General features: G+C 43.0%; 1 protein-coding gene across 12 annotated transcripts in view; it reads right to left on the reverse strand.

The window, feature by feature from the left end:
• The window catches only part of Elf2 (E74 like ETS transcription factor 2), an 89379-nt gene that overhangs the window by 19667 nt on the left and 52527 nt on the right, over positions 1 to 17185 (reverse strand). For 2 of the 12 annotated variants that reach the window (XM_013348857.2, XM_013348847.2), the window contains exon 1: positions 3928 to 4219. The exons of 6 other annotated variants lie outside the window; for them this stretch is intronic. Coding sequence is in view for 2 of the 6 variants with exons in the window: in XM_005343951.3 (XP_005344008.1) it covers positions 5243 to 5300 (58 nt within the window). In the remaining 4 variants the exon portion in view is untranslated. Of the gene's footprint in view, positions 1 to 3927; positions 4220 to 5242; positions 6058 to 17185 lie in introns of those variants that run through there. 4 more of the 12 variants (XM_005343951.3, XM_005343952.3, XM_013348850.2 and 1 more) reach the window with 4 other exon arrangements.

Genomic DNA, 17185 nt, shown 5'->3' on the forward strand with positions numbered 1-17185 from the left:
AGTCTACCACTAAGCCATACCCTCGGCCCTCATTTGTTTGTTTGTTTATTTCAGATGGGGGGGGTCATTTAGTTTGCACAGACTATCTTTGAATTTCTCCAAAGTCTATATAAGCCATGAGCTAGCAATAACCCTGCCTCAGTCTCCAGAGTAGCTGGGATTACAGACCTGTGCCACTAAATCCAGCATGCTTTACATACTCTGGGAATCTTTTTAAAATTTTTATTTTGTTTCTATACACTTGAAAAACTGAAAGGCAAGTAATCTTTCAAAGGCAAGGAATCTTTCAATCTACAATCTTTCAAGTAATCTATGAAAAATACTTTGACTTTCTAGACCCCCAAAAGCCTCTCAGAATCTAGATCAGTGTGCTGTCTGTCTCTATACCATTTGTTTGTTTTCTTCTTTTTTTGGGGGGGGGGGGCGCGGGGGTGGAGACAGAGTTTCTCTGTATAACCATGCCATGGAACTCTCTGTAGACCAGGCTGGTCCTGAAATTATTATAGAGATCTGCCTGCCTGTATCTCCAGAATGCTGGGATTAAAGGCACACACGACCAAGAACTGGCCCTAATTTTTCATATGCTACCTTTAGTAATTTTTTCCAAGACTGACACAATAACAACCAAATCTGAACTTCTGAAATGCTTTGCAGTTTGTATTTGATATTCCAAAATCCAGAAAACGTACTAAGTAAAACATTCCTGTTCCAAGTATTGTGGATAAGAGATAACCAACCTTTAGTAGCTATTTCAATTTGAAGTACATCAGAAATGAGATTTCTTCAATTTCATAATGAACACTGACCAAATACAGATTGTTTTATCACCGAGATGACTAATGCTGATGTGGAGCTCAGTTACACAAAAGCAGGAAGGTCTCAATCTGATACCTAGAACCCAAATAAAGCACCAAGCTGGCTGCTCAGTTCCCAGTACCGTGCCAGTGTAACAAGCAACTGTAATCCCAGGGGGAGGCAGAGCCAGGAGGATCTCAGGGACTTCCTGACCAAGAGCCAATCTAGTTGAATCTGAAGGCTCAATGAGAAATTCTGTTCAAAAACATAAGGCAGAGAAATTGAGGAAAATGCCTACTATATCAACCTCTGCCTCCACATGTACATGCATCCACACACAGAGAGACTATCCGGTATTTCCATAGAAAAATTATCTTCTCATTTAAGAACTGCACTGTTGCCAGGTGGTCGTGGTGCACGCCTTTAATGCCAGCATTCTCCAGGAAGCAGAGGCAGTCCGATATCAAGTTCAAGGCCAGAATTGTCTACAGAGCGAGTTCCAGGACAGTCAGAACTACAGTCTTGTGGGGGGAAAATGCAGAGAAAACCCTGATGACCTTCTCAAAAGAAAAAGGAAAAGAAAATTAATGCCAGCATTCAGGAAGCAAAGGCAGAGGGGTCTCTGTTGACTTTGAGGCCAGTCTTATCTACATTCTGAGTTCCAGGACAGCCTTGGCTACATAGTGAGACCTTGTCTTAAAACAAAAAAGAAAAAGGAGAAGGAAAGGATGAGATAGGTAGAGGAGCAATCAAGGACTGCACACTTCAGAGAAGAATCTTTTAAACTAAAAATCTCCCGAATCAAGCCAGTGCATACGTTATTATGTTCATAATTTCCTAAATTATTAGGAAAGTAATAATCCCAGGCAATTGTTTTCCCTTATTAATCTACGTGCGCGCATGCACACACACTCATATACCAGAACTGAGTCTGAAGTATTAAACTACAACAAATACTTATTGCAAGTTTCCAAAGGCTGGCTGAAAGAAGTTAACCTCCATGACATACTCACATGGTATATTTTCTAAAATTTCTTTTAAAAGCAAGTCTCACATCTTCTTCACCTTTGCATTAAATGTGTTGGACCACTCGTAATTCTAGAGCTTTATGTCCTCAGAGATCGTCTAGTCAAGTGCTAAAGAGCTTAAGATTAAGGTTAACTAGGATATATGTTTGTCCACAGCGAACTAGAGAACCTCAACCCTTGATGATTCCTGAAGCAAGTTTCTGAGTACGTAGCACTGGCTATCCTGCCTACCCGTCTCCTCAGTGCTCTGATTAAGGAAGGTATCAACCATGCCCACCCAAATACAAATTTAGTAAGAATATTAAGTCTGACTACAAAACATTTTTAATTTTAAAATAACACAGAATAGTTACAAGTTTGTTTATTTCATCCACTAAACTCCTAATAGCATAAATATTAATAACTGAAGGACTATTATGTGTAATGCTTAAGTTATACACAAGGAAGGTAAAAGCAATGTATACCCTGTAGTGATATGGCAGTGATCCTATTAAGGGATCTATAGTTGCTTAGAAACAAGTTACACTAACATTATTCAAGTCAAAAGTTTATTTATTCTCTAAGTTCTTCCCAAGTGTCACTCATTTTACATGAACATCAGGTAATTACTGCAATCATTATAGCTACCTTATTTGTACATTATATAGATTTTCATCTGTTTGCTTAAATCTGATGACTTCTTTCAAGGAGATAAAGAGATCATTACATCCATTTACTCACAAAATGCACAGATACTGGGGTTGGAGATGTAGCTCAGTTGGCAGAGTACATGCTTAATCCCTCATCACAGGCCTCTAATTCTAGCATTCAGGAGGCTGAGGCAAGGGATCAGGGGCAGCCTTAGCAATATGGAAAGTTTGAGGCCAGCCTGCAGTGAGACTTTTGTTTCAAAAATAAAAGCAAACAAAAAATAATGAAAGCATAATTCTATATGTGCCATTAAACTGTCAGCAATAAAAAATTCAGAACCATAAAAATAATAATTTTTTAAATTCCTATTTCCTTCTCCAGTTTTTAACTCGCTGGACTAACTCTGAATATATCAGCAAGTCCTCTCAAGTTTCCTTCTAAAAGTCGGCAGGGACCTTCAGATTACATGAGCATTGAAAGGAGAAATAAAATAATTATGCATAAAAAAGTCTTTCATAGCAAATTGTGATTTTTAAACCCCTTAGTTGTATATTTCTGTAAGGAGTAGTCAAAAAGCAATAAGATCTGGAAAATGGCATCCAAACTCTTAGAAAATCTCATGGGGGTGGTGCAGCTCCATGATGAGCATTTGCCCCGCAAGCCGGAGATCCTGGCACAGATCCCTGGCACCACAAAACCAGAACGCCTATAAAAAGATAAAAACATTTATTTCCAAAGACTATGTAATATGCACTTCCCAGTTTTACTGTTAATTCCAAAAGCTCACGGGAAGAAACATTCGACTTGCAGAATCGAGTCCTCTGCCTCTGCAGTGAAGAAACTGCTATGGTTCTCTCTCAAGTATTCGCACGCTCTGGAAATAACATCTTTAGGTTTATTTATTAAACTCTTCCTGTATTTATGTGCACCATGTGTGCCTGGTGTTCATGGACTTGAGAAGAGGGGGTTGTAGCCCCTGGAACTGGAGTTCCAGATGGTTGTGAACGTGGGTGCTGATAACTAAACCCAGGACCTCCGCAACAGCAACAAGTGGTCTTAACCAATGAGCACTTCTCCAGCCCAGAAATCTCTTCAACTATACAGACTCAACACTCAAAACACCACTACGCCGACATGAAAACGTACATTAATTCATAATGATCAATGGACTGAACATAATGATCTAAGTTCTCATTGTGTTCTGCCTCTCATTCAATAAAAATTCTTATCCAAAAGTGGTATTTAAATGCTGCTCAGTAAGTTGTGATTTCCATAGGGATTTCTGAAAGGTGTAAAATATGACAGACTAAACACACCCACCGTCATGTATTCTACAATACGTACGTTTCTATTAGTCCAGCTTTTATTTGAATTTATAGTTCTGCTAAATTTAGGGATAAATATATGTTGATTTTTCTTCCCAATAGAACTGAGTGTGCTTTGTTAGCCAAATTATTGATTTCAAGACCCCTACCTAAAAACAATAGATGTTCAGATCTTTTACAGCAGTGCTGTGAGGTGACTATTTCCCATCTTCCGATTCCACATCGATGATACGAAACAGAACCAGAGAAAAGATCGCGTGCGCTTCTTATTTCAGTAAGCAACAGTGTTCAAGCAGTGCCACATCGACCTGGGGCCCTCGCTGCACTGTCTTCTAGCAAGTAAAGCTGCTTTTTCTATGTAACTTAAGTCCGTGCCCTTCCGCTGCAGCAGTGGCGCAGCACATCCCCCACCCCCGCGGCCACTTCCGTGTTTACACTCCTCTTCCCTCCAATTCCATGCGTACATTGTCAGCTTCACTCCCGCCCAATCTTCATTGGCCCGGCTCAGGCCCATGGTCCCGCCCCCAGAAATCAACGTTCTTATTTGGAACATCTCGGAGCGCAGATTGGAACCGCGGGCCTGTCAATCGCGCGCGTTCTGTCCTCTCCCAGGCGCTTCCGCTATGGTGGGAGGTTTGGAGGGGGAGGGGAAAGGGGGCAATTCCGAGCCGAGACTTCCCCGGGGCCAGGACGCCCTCCCGCCCGCCCTGCACCTCGCTCGCACCCACTGTTGACAAAAATAAACGTCCCCCCTCGCTGTCCCAGAGCCCCGGGTCGGCTGCGCGGAATACACCCCGTGTCCTTCCCGTCCCCCTCAAACACCCGCCCCACGAGGGACGGAAGGGCAGCAGCCTAGTTTGTGCACCGCCGCCGTTAGCCGGGCCAGGGAGGCGCCGGCTCGGCGTCCCGCTCGGCACCGGGAAGTGGCCTCAAGACCGTTACTCCGGGGCTGCTCCGGGAGGGCTGAGGCAGGAGGCCGGGCGCGTTTTGGCGGGTAGCTCCCGGGGCCGCGGCGTCCATGCGGAAGTGGCGGCTGTGTGAAGTGTGAGGCGAGGGCGGCGGGCGGCCAGCGCCCCCAGCCGCGGGCAGGGGCGGCCTCTCGGCCGGACAGCGTGGCAGGCGGCGGGGACAACAGCCCCGCTCACTTCCTGGTTCCCCGGCAACTGGGGTGAAGCGCGCAACTCGCCCGCGCCGACTCCCCAACTTAGCCGCGGCTCCGTGCCCGGCGGCCGCAGCGCTGCCCGGAGCGACAGCCGGGATCCGAGGCAGGTTACTCTCCAAGGTGATCACTTCCTGATTTGTCGCCTCCATTACTTCATTCACTCCCCCCTCTCCGCGGCCGCCCCGCTGACGGAGGCGGACACCGGACCCGGGCGCTGACCGCCCCGGGGGACGCTCCCCGCCTGCCGGGCGCCCCCTCGTCCGCTGCACCGATGCACCGGAGAAAAGTTCCCCTGAGCTTACCCGCCCGGATGAGCAGATCCAGCTGGTTCGTGGGTCCCTCATGCAGAGACGTCGCCATGTTTATCCCGGGGCTGGAACTGCTGCTTCACATTGACTTACACCCTGAGCAGCGGCGACAGGGGAGAAGGCGGAACCCGCGGCCGGAGACACACGCCGTGCGGGCGGCACACACTCACGCACTCGCACACACTCCGACGCCCGGATCCTTGCGCGTCCTCCGACAGGAAGCGGCGGCCGGCCCGCCTCCCGCCGCCGGGCTGAGCAGCCCCACCACCTAACGGCAGGGGCGGCGGCGGCCCCGGCTGGCAACGCGATCCTTCCGCCCCGCGCCCAGACAGGAAGTCCCGGGCGCCGGCAGCTAGCGGCAGCACGGACACCTGAGGCTGGGCAGCAGCAGGCCGCCCTCGGGGACGCGGGCCTCGGCAGGAAGAGGCGCGCTTCACGTTGTGCGGAAGCTAAGTCTGCAAATGTCCCCTCTGGAAAAGAGCCATGAATCAAATTTTTCTTCCTAGAAGCGACCTAATACCTAGTCCCGCAGCTGTACATGAAGGTGGCTTTTTAACTTGTTTTGGCCCCTCCTGAGCTTATGCAACATACAATCAGTTCATTCCAAAGAAGTGCCCTTTAAAAACTCGTACCTAGAAAATATTCTAAAAACATCACTAAGGAAGTCAGGAGTCTCCAACTACTTCCAAAGACGACTTGGTCCTCTTCTCTGCAGAAGTCGGAGTACACTAGACAGGTATTAGTAAACAGCAGAGCAGCCGGCCAGCATCGAGGACACTGGATTAGAGTCACCCACTTTGCTGGTCGTGTACCCTCACTTTTATTTGGTTCACGTGGACAAATGAACATATTCGTTCATATCTTAAAGATATCTTAAACCATCTTTTAGAAAAAATCCGTTTGCTAGGAACTGATCTTACAAAGACAGCAACAGGGAAGAGAAATGTGCGGCCAATGAGTGGCTAGAAATTAGTGGATAGTAGGGGGTCAGACCAAATAAAATGCCAAGTAAGATCTAATCAAAATGCCTTGCTGGTTCAGAATTTCTAAACATAAACAAAATGTTACCCTGAAGTTGTCCACCACAATAAAATGCACATTCAGTGGATTCTGCATTTGATAACAATTTATTGAATAAACAATTATCTGTAATGATAGTTACAAATTTTATCTGAGCTAGCTGCTTATAGATAAAGCTATTTTCAACAGTAATATAATACAAGATGGTTTTATAAGTTTACCCAGCACCACTGCAGCATCAGATGGGTTTACTTAAAACTGCTCTGCATAGAACAAAAGGAATAGTCAGCTCACTGCTAGCTTTTCTTTTTCATTGCTATCAGTTTGAAATAAGGATCTCCCATTGATAGGCAGCATCTTTAATAGTTTCTGTATCAGGAACAGTAAAGAACACTAAAGGGTAATTTGCTGACTTTAGGGTAACAAATCAGAATTTTTGTTGTTGTTGCTTTTGTTTTTCAAGACAGGGTTTCTCTGTAGCTTTGGAGCCTATCCTAGAACTAGCTCTTGTAGGCCAGGCTGGCCTCGAACTCACAGAGATCCACCTGTCTCTGCCTCCCGAGTGCTGGGATTAAAGGTGTGCGCCACCACCGCCTGGCAACAAATCAGAATTTCTACTCCAGTAACACATTTTCCATCTATTCTATTGAGTACCTAATGGGAACCAAAGGTGTGTGTGTGTGTGTGTGTGTGTGTGTGTGTGTGTGTGTGTGTGTGTGTGTGTAGGTGATAAGTCAACATGTCTTAAAAACAATGAAACAGTATTCCCAATATAGGATTAGTTTGAAGTCTGACACACTTTTACCTTACTGTATTTTAGATATCTCTGAAGCAGAATTCCCAAGTTTAGGGCAAATCTTCCTTGCCTAAAATAGGCTTTCAAAAGTCACCAATACTTTACAGAGAATAACAAGAAGAATAGGCTGCTAGTAGAATATCTACTGGCACAAACTGGCATTATGGTGTTTACCAAGCATCTAATATGTATACCTGTGTGTATGTAGAAACACTACTCTGCAGTTTTCAAGTCCCCAAGATCAAACAGTTATAAGCGGGATTTTCACTAAGTATAAATGGTAGCTACCTTAAAATAACTGAATTCTGCTAATCAAACTACAGAAAGACAATACTGTCTGAAAATTACTTATATGTCCCAGCAGAGAGGGGAAAAAGGTAAATACCAGATCTTACTACTTACCAAATAAAAGCCTGCATGTTAAATACTTTCCCTTATTTCTTTTTATGTATTCTGTCCACATCCCTAGACAACAGATATTACTATTACATTCATTTCACTGATGAAGCATCTAAGGGTCCTTGCTTAAAGAACAGTTGGTTATTAAAGGGTCAGCATTTGAACCCAGTGCCTTTCCTCTGCACCACTCATCAGGAATGAAAGGAACATCCCTACTTTGCTGTCACATTAATTTTCTCATGCAATTTCTGTTTTAAAGCTCCTTCTTAAAGAGGTGTAGCCTAGTCTGCCTCTCACTGGACTCAACTCCTCACTGCTAAACAGAATGAAGTTCAAGCCTCTGGGTCACAGACCCTCGAAGGAAGCCAAATACTGTGTTATAAATAACCTCAGCGGGCTTAAGGAGCCCGAGCAGGGGACAGGAACAATGGCACCCACCAGCAACTGTAAAGTGAGCTATCTGGGAGACACTCTCCAGTCCTACCCAGTCTAGAGATGACTAACCCAACTGACAAGACTGCAGGCTGCCTCATCGAAGACCCTGAGCCAGGGCCATGCACCTAAGCCACACCATAACCTTTAACCTCAAAAACTGTGTGGGATGGTAGATATTTGGAACTTTAAAATGCTAAATTGGGAGAGAGATTGTTAACTAATTAAAACTAGCAGAAGGAGGGTGGGTTTAAACCATTCTATTCTTCTGATAGAACATTTATTCTTCACATCAAATCTTTCTACTGTTGCATGAGTGTATTTATGTGTTTGTGTGAACATTCTTGAGTGGCATATTGTCTCATTCTCTTTGGTGAGATAAATGTCATATTACGTATACTTTTTTCATGAAGGAACTGTACACAATGCTGCTGATGTCAAGGAAGTACAGCCATATGCTTTGTGAGTTCTAAAGAGCATTTCAGTGCATGCGTTTACCCAATTTCTCCTGTTAGACAAAACTGTCCCCTCTTTACAGTTTTGAATGATTTCTTTTTATTATTTTAAATTGTATGTGTGTCTCTGTGTAGTATGTGCACATAAGAACAGGTGTTCAAAGAGGCCAGGGGAGCTAGATTCCCCAGGAATCGCAGGCGGGACTGAACACCTGACATGGTTTCTAGGAATTGAACTTGGAACCTGGAAGAGCACGGCAAGCTCTAAAGGCTGAGTCACCTCTCTACTCCAGTTTCCTTTTCTCAAAGAAAGTTTGATGTTTTTTCTTCATTTGCTCTGCAGTGTTAGTGCCTGAACCTAGAGCCTCACACTATCTCCTGCCAGCTACAAACGTGCCTTGTAGTTGAGGATGCACTTGAGCTCCCACTCTCCTGCCTCCACCTACTGAGCACTGGAATAACAGGCAGAAGCGCAGGCGCTGGGAGCCAATGTGGGGCTTTTTTCTCAGGAGACTCCTGTTATTCTTTTGAGACAAGTCCTGTCAAAGGCCTGGCCCTGGCTGGGTAGGCTACGCTGTCTTTTCTGGTCTGAAAATGTTGACATGGTCTAGATTGTAACACATGTGTCTCAGTATCTTCTGTCAGCCTGCTGTTTGGTAGATAACTCAAATTGGTTATCCTATTGATTTTTGAAGTCAAATTATACCTATTTTCCCGTACAAGATATACTAAATAATATTTCAGAAACAAAAGTAAATTACAGAAGAATTAAGAAATATTTAGGGTCTGGCAAAGATGACTCATTTAATAAAGCTGAACTGAATTCACACACTTGCCTGTGTGTTACACACACACAAAAGTTAAACATTTTTAAAGAAATATTCAGAAATGAATTATAAAAATGCAAAATGTCAAGCTCTGTGTGGCACAGCTGAATACTGGACAGTCAGGAAATCAGCTTAAACATAGAAAAATGAATAGGCTGCAGAGACTTGTGCTGTGCCGTTAACACCAGCTCTGGAGTTTGAGGTCAGCCTGGCCGAAATGGTGAGAACCAAGACAATCAGGACTATGAAGAGAATAAACTAAGCATTCAATTAAGAAAGACAGAAAAAAAAAGAGAGTAGATCAAAGAAAAAAAAAGGAAATGACAGAAAAAAATGAAATAATTCAAATTTGAAGAATGTTTAAAAAAAGAAGATTCATAAAGCCAAAAGATGATTTTGGAAAAACTCACGAAGGATCATAAGAGAAAAAAATATATAGTATGAACTGATTGTATATATACAGAATACTGAATAGATAATACCCACCAGTACAATAATATGTTTTTATGAAACTTTATGCTAATAAAATGTGGCACCTGAATAAAGTCTGTAAGTCACTAGAAAATAAACACACGCATAAAGCTGAAATGGCAAAGTTCCACAACATAAATAGTGAAGAACTTAGAATGTTGTCCAAATCTTCTCTACTCAAAAAATTCCAAACTTGAATACCTTTTAGGTACTACAAAGTTCTCAATTTTAGTTAACAGACAACTTGTTGCTGAAAATGGGAAAAATATGTGAAAGCCACATGTATTATTTTTGAGCCCACTGTAATCTTGATTCTAAACCTACTTAAGGACAATGTGAGAAAATAAAATCATGTATGAGTATACATGCAAAAGTTAAAAACCTCCCAAAGACAGAACAAAGAACAATGACAGTGGCATTCATTCTCAGACTGCAGTGGGGTCAAGATTTGAGCATATCCATAAAGGGGGAAACATGACTTATCACAGCAACAGCTTGAATTAACTGGTAACATGTATGCTGAGTAACGTGTGTGCATATTAAGAACAGTGCTTGCTAAAAGATATAGGAAACAGATATTCTTTACTCAGGATATAAATATATATATAATCAGGTATAAACAGAAGAATACACTAATCAAATTAAACTGGATGCTTCCATGGGAGTTAGATACAAAGAACTGAGAGGTACTGGCTGTCCTGGACCGCTCTCTCTGTAGAGCAGGCTGGCCTTGAACTCAGATCTGCCTCCCTCTGCCTGCCTCTGCCTCTGCCTCCCACGTGGGCCTACACCACCAGCACGCGTCTCCTTTGTTTTGTAGCACTGACTCTATGTACTGTGTGGGGTTTCTAGGCTCTCTGCTCTGCTCGATGGATCTTTTCATGATAACATGTCAGCACTGCAGTCCTGTCAACTCATTTTTAATTAAATAAATAACAATTTAATACATTTTAATTTATTTTTTATTTTTTGGTTTTTCAAGATAGGGTTTCCCTGTGTAGCCCTGGCCATCCTGGAACTCAGTCTGTAACCCAGGCTAGCCTAGAACTCACCTGCCTCTGCCTCCACCTCTGCCAACACCACTGAGCCTGACTTATTTTCTAAAAGAATAGTTCAAAATTACTCCACTTAAAAATTTTATATGTAAAAAATTTTATTCTTTCCCTAATCTACTTTAAAAAATATTAATTATATGGCATTTTGGCTGTATGTGCCTGTGCACAGTAACTACAGAGGCCAGAACAAGGCAGGAGATGTGTGGGACTGGAGTTACAGCAAATGGTGAGCTACCATGCGGGTTCTGGAAAAGGAATGCGAGTCCTCTGTAACAACACTCGGTGTTCTGAATTGCTGATCCATCTCTCTAATGCCTCTTTTTTATTTAAAATTTATTTCCATAAGTTGTTAATTAAAAGATATTACATCACTTTTCCTCTTTATCTCTTCATTCCATCCCTTCTGAAATCCTCCAATTTCTTCCTTGTTAAGTACCAGGGAATAAACATGCTGAAATACATGAGCAAAAAAAAAAAAATTTATATGTATGAGTATTTTGCCTGAATGTAAGTCAATGTACCAAATGAATGTACCAAATGCAAGGCATGTATCTGCAGCCCCAGAAGAGGGTGCTAGATCCCCTAGAACTTCAGTTACAGATAGTTAGGAACCACCATGTGAATGTTGGGCTTGGAGCCCTGGTCCTCTGGAAGAGTAGGGCTCTTAACTGCTGAGCCATCTCTCCAGGTCCTCTCTTCTAAGAACTCTCTGTATCAGCAGTTTTCAACCCATGAGATACATGGCCCCTTTGGGGAACCACCCCCCAAACAACACTTTCACAGGGGTCACATATTAGTTATCCTACATATCAGGTATTTACAGTTCATAACAGTAGAAAAATTACAGCTTTGGGGCAGTAACAAAAATAATTTTATGGTTGGGGGTCAGCACAACCTAAGTAACTATGTTAAAGGGTTACAGCATTAGGAAGGTTGAGAACAATTCTCTATATAGCTCTAAACCTTGAATTTGCCTGACTTCCCAAGTACTGAAGATGACCATATAACCAGCCAGGCCTGTACTTTCTATTTCCTACAGCTTCAGATCCTTTTCTCCCTCCGTTGCTTTCCTTCTGGGGCTAAATCCAGGGCCTCATGAATACGTAGCACACACCCTTCCTCCTGGCCATTCTTTGTGGGCAGGACAAGTCCACACCTTTGTTCTTTCACAGAGTTGTCTAGAGCAGTGGTTCTTAGCCTTCCTCATGCTGCGACCCTTTAATACAGTTCTTCATGTTGTGCTGACCCCAACCATAAAATTTTCATTGCTATTTTATAACTGAAGTTTTGCTACTGTTATGAATTGTAATGCAAATATTCTGGGGGATATTGTCAGAGGGGTCATGACCCACAGGTTGAGAACCACTGGTTTGGACTCTATTGAGATCCATATTTTAAAGAGTTTGTCAAATTCTGCCAAAAGCAAATCTGCAAGGATTCTGACTAAAAGGAAACTGAGTTTTAGATTAGCTGGAGAAGGAAGACCAGATTTATCATCATCAGTTTTCTTATGTATTTTTGAATTAAAAAGATTAAAAGAATAAATAACTTTGTTCCAGCTAGGTTTACAAAGAGAGACATTAATGTGGTAAACAGGTCACATGTACGGTTGATTTATTTCATTAGGTACCTAATGAAAAATTTTCTATTTGATTTGGATTTTACCATGAGATTATGTCTTTTTCTTACTGACCACTGTGGCTGTACACAGCAGCCCTGGTAAATCCTTCTTCATCTTTGTATGATGACTTTCATAGCGACTTTAATCGTGTATACGAGTAGTAGTCTTTTAAATTTGAAGTGCTAACCCATTTGCAAAGAATAAAGGTTTTTTTTTTCTCTAAACCCTTTAATGAATCTATGTGATACTAGGAATTGAACTCAAAGCTCTGTATATGCGAGGCAAGCTCGTTACAGCTGAGCCACACTTAAACCCTACTTCCGTCATCAAGACTTTCTTCCTCTGCTGGCTAGTTTAACACAACACACTTCCAGAAGAGATAGTAACTGAGAAAATACCCCACCAGACTGGCCTGTGGACACACCTGTAGGACATCTTCTTAATCAACAAGTGATGTGGGAGGGCCTAGACCACTGTAGGTGTGCTACAATGGGCAGGTGGTCCTGGGGGTAAATAAGGAAACAAGCTAAGGAAATAAGCAAGCTATAGGAAGCAAGCCAACAAGCAGGGCCCCTCATGTCTCTACTTCGGTTCCTGCCTCCATGTTCCTGCCCTGTTTGAGACCCTGCCCTCAATTCCCTCAGTGATGCATGTTACCTGGCAGTGTAAGCTGAAGTAAGCCCTTGCCTACACAAGTTGCTTTTGCTCATGGTCAAGGTGTTGTATCACAGCAACAGAAACCCACACTAAAATAAAGCACCCCTCTATATGCTGTGGGAATTCATTCCGCCAATAGTTTTGGGGTATCGGCCTTAGGGCGTGGCTTCTGTCTGCAGACGTGATCTCTTAGCACCAAATGTAGGCGGATAAAAAGATATCAAAGATTGATTAGGAAACACTCATGAATTACAATAAGGTAGAGAGCTGGCCGGGCAGTGGTGGCGCACGACTTTAATCCCAGCACTCGGGAGACAGAGGCAGGCAGATCTCTCTGAGTTCGAGGCCAGCCTGGTCTACAAGAGCTAGTGCCAGGACAGGCTCCAAAGCTACAGAGGAACCCTGTGTCAAAAAACTAAAAATAAATAAATAAGTAAGTAAGTAAGTAAATAAGTAAATAAGTAAATAAATAAATAAATAAATAAATAAATAAATAAATAAATAAATGTAGAGAGCTGTCAAGGTCTTCCTTCTGCCCTGGGGTGAGTGCAAGTAGCAATCTCTGACCGCCACCCTCTTCCTTATGAGGATCACATCCACAGACAAAAGCCATGCCCTAAAGCCAGTACCTGCTAACTATTGGGAGAATGAATCCCCACAGCACTCTATATGTTATAGCAGTAATGCTAGTGTTGGCATCCTTTTCTCTACTAAATGATATTTACTATAAGTTGTTTTTTTGAGAAAGTCTTTCTGTATAAGCCCAGGCTGACTTGAACTTGAGACTTGCTTCCCAAGTGCTGAGACTACAATCATGAGCCACCATGCCCAGTTTACTGTACATCTTTTATATATATATTTTTTTATTTATTATATATACAATACAATATTCTGTCTGTGTGTATGCCTGTAGGCCAGAAGAGGGCACCAGGCCTCATTACAGATGGTTGTGAGCCACCATGTGGTTGCTGGGAATTGAACTCAGGTCGTTTGGAAGAGCAGGCAATGCTCTTAACCGCTGAGCCATCTCTCCAGCCCTTTACTGTACATCTTTAATAATGTCCCTCATGAGGTTTCAATTAAGTCTTTCCCCATAGTAGACACCAATTTTAACAGATGAGTGTTGGGTCTATTGAAACTGTTACATGGGCATTTTTCCTTTAACCTACGATCAGGGAAGAGTGTCCTCGGAAACTTTATGCTTCTCTTTACTACATTTTAAAAACTTTATTGTGGGGAGGGAGAGTCAGGCACGCGCCACGGCACATATGGAGAGGTCAGAGAACACATGCTGGAACTCAGCACACTCCTCCCGCTCTGTGGGTTCCAGGGAGTGAACCCAGGTTACAAGCTTGACAGCACGTGCTTTTACCCACTGAACCATCTCACAGCCCTAATTTCACTTCAAAAATTTCTAGCACTTATTTTCTTATTTCTCAACATTTCATCAGTGTATAAATTGTGTTCTAATTACTCTCCCTTTTCACTGCTGTTACCCCCTTCTTAAAAATCCCTTCCCATATTAATGGTTTTGGTGGTTTTGTTTTGTGGACCACTGAATTTCATGATCTATGTGATCAGGGGTTTGAAACTATCCACTGGAACTTGGTGGGCTCACCAACAGGTACACAGGTCAAAGCAATGACTCCCCCTCCTAGAATGTTTCAGCAGCCAGTAGTTCAACCCAGAGGGAGGGCAGGGACCCATGAGCATCCCCCACCACACCTTCCTGTTGGTAAGTCCAAGGTGGCATTAGCACACATCCTTCTTCCTTGTCTTCCGGCTCTTACATTCTTCCTACCTCAGATTCCAAAGTGTTTCCTGAGCCTCAGGGGTGGTGACAGCAATGACCACTCATCCATCACTTACTCTCAACACCCAGAGAGCTATGGGTCTCTACTCTTCTCAACAAAGAGAAGCTTCTCTCATTAAAAGGCAGGGTAGCATTTACCCAGACACTCATAAGATATTTAAAAAATAGTAATAAGTTCCCTCCCCCAGCCATGCATTTTTGATGAGTTTTGACAAGGTCCCCTCTTGTGTCACCAGCCTCAAATCCAAGCAGAGAAAAGTGGACAAACCTTGCCTAGTAGGTTGGTTTGGAAGTTCATGGCACTCACATCTACGTACAACTACTGCTGCCTTTTCTCGCGGCAGCAGCCTGCATGGTGCGGTGGCCTGCATGCTGCTGTCCCACACTATGGAAGCAAGGCAGCAGACAGGAAGTTCCTAACTCAGTCCCGGCTTTTCGCCAGATCTTGCAACCCAAGAATAGTTTTCAGCAACAGGCTCTTACGACCTAGTTCAGGCAGGTAGGCGAGAGGAAGGGCAAGAGTCAGTTTTGTTTTAGGGGACTCTGGGGTCCTAACCAACAACTCACTCAGAGGTAGCCACACCTGATTAGAAACTTTTGTTTGGTGAACCAAGGCTCTAGGAGCAGCACTATCAGCCATGAAGGACAGCTTCAGTCTTTTCTATAGGAATATTTAATGGTTAGTCCTTCCTCCTGCCCCCACAGTTCCCTAAATTTTTACCATTATCTATCTTATAAGTTTACAATTCCTTAGCAGTATCCTGATCTTGTTTTTTGTTGTTGTTGTGGTTTTTTTTTTCCTTTTTTGTTTTTTCAAGACAGTGTTTCTCTGTGGTTTTGGAGCCTGTCCTGGAACTAGCTCTTGTAGACCAGGCTGGTCTCGAACCTCTGTGTAGCTTTGGAGCCAGTCCTGGAATTCACTCTGTAGACCAGGCTGGCCTCCACCTCACAGAAACCCACCTGCCTCTGCCTCCTGAGTGCTGGGATTAAAGGTGTGCGCCGCTGGCATCGGGTCTCTTTCATTGATTTTGATATTGTTGTTAAGGTTTCACATATCTTGTAATTCCAGGACTTAAAGAAGGTACAAGGCAGGGAAGATCAGGAATTCAAGATCAGACTCAATTATACAGGAAGCTTAAGGCCAACCTAAGCTATGTGAGACCCCATGCCAACAGGAACAGAAAGGAAAGAAGGAAGGAAAGAAACAAACCTGTAATTGGTTCCCTCAGGTTACTTTATTTAGTTTTATTCTATTATTCCTTTATTAGCATCTAGGTATGAACATATGCTCTCTATATTAATCTTTTCTATTTTCAAGAATATGTTTTAGATTTTTTTTTAATTTTTCTGTGTATGTTTTGACTGCATGCCTGGGTCCTGCTGGGGTCAGAAGGGGGCATCTGATGCCCTGAAACAATAGTTATGGATGGGTTGAGTCTCCATCTGGGAGCTGGAAACTGAACCTTGGAGTTCTACAAGAACAAGACGTACTTTTAAGTACTGAACCCAAGAAATAAATTTAGAGGTACAGTATTTTCCAATAGGTTCTGTTTGCCTTTTTTTGTCATAATCATTTTATTGTGTGTTTCTATGTACTCGTGTACTCGTGTAACCATGTTTATGACACAGTACACTTGTGGAGGTGACTTGTCAGAGGTACACTTGCAGGGGTTCTCTGTTTCCACCATGCAGGTCCTGGTTTCCAGGCTTGGTGGTAAGCACCTTTACCAGTGTGACCATCTCAACAGCCCCAAATTCTTTTACTTTTAAAGATTTTCTTTTTTTCTCTTTCTTTTTTTTCTGTTTTTGAGACAGGATCCCTGGCTGTCCTGGAACTCACCCTGTAGACCAGGCTGGTCTCAAACTCAGCGATCCGTCTGCCTCTGTGCCCCAAGTGCTGGGATATAAGGTGTGTGCCACCACCACTGTCCAGATTTTTCTTTTTTAAAAAAATTAATCTGTCTGTGGAAGTGTATTCTGTATGAGTGTGGGTTTCTGTCGAGACCACAAGAGGTGTCAGATCCCCTAGAGCGAGGGTTACAGCCAGTTGTGAGCCACCTGAAGTGGAACCATGTTGGAAACTGAACTCGGAACCTCTGGAAAAAGCAGTAAATGTTCCTAACCCGCTGGACTATCTCTCCAGTCTCCAAAGTCCTAGTAAAGCAACTTGCTTACAACTTGGTTTTGCTCTTTCTACTGCACAGCTGTGTTGGTAGATGCATAAGTTTTTTTTTTAAATATTTATTTATTTATTACATATACAATATTCTGTCTGTGTGTATGCCTGTAGGCCAGAAGAGGGCACCAGACCTTATTACAGATGGTTGTGAGCCACCATGTGGTTGCTGGGAATTGAACTCAGGACCTTTGGAAGAGCAGGCAATGCTCTTA

This window comes from Microtus ochrogaster, chromosome 1 (genome assembly GCF_000317375.1).
Source record: "Microtus ochrogaster isolate Prairie Vole_2 chromosome 1, MicOch1.0, whole genome shotgun sequence".
Lineage (NCBI taxonomy): Eukaryota > Metazoa > Chordata > Mammalia > Rodentia > Cricetidae > Microtus > Microtus ochrogaster.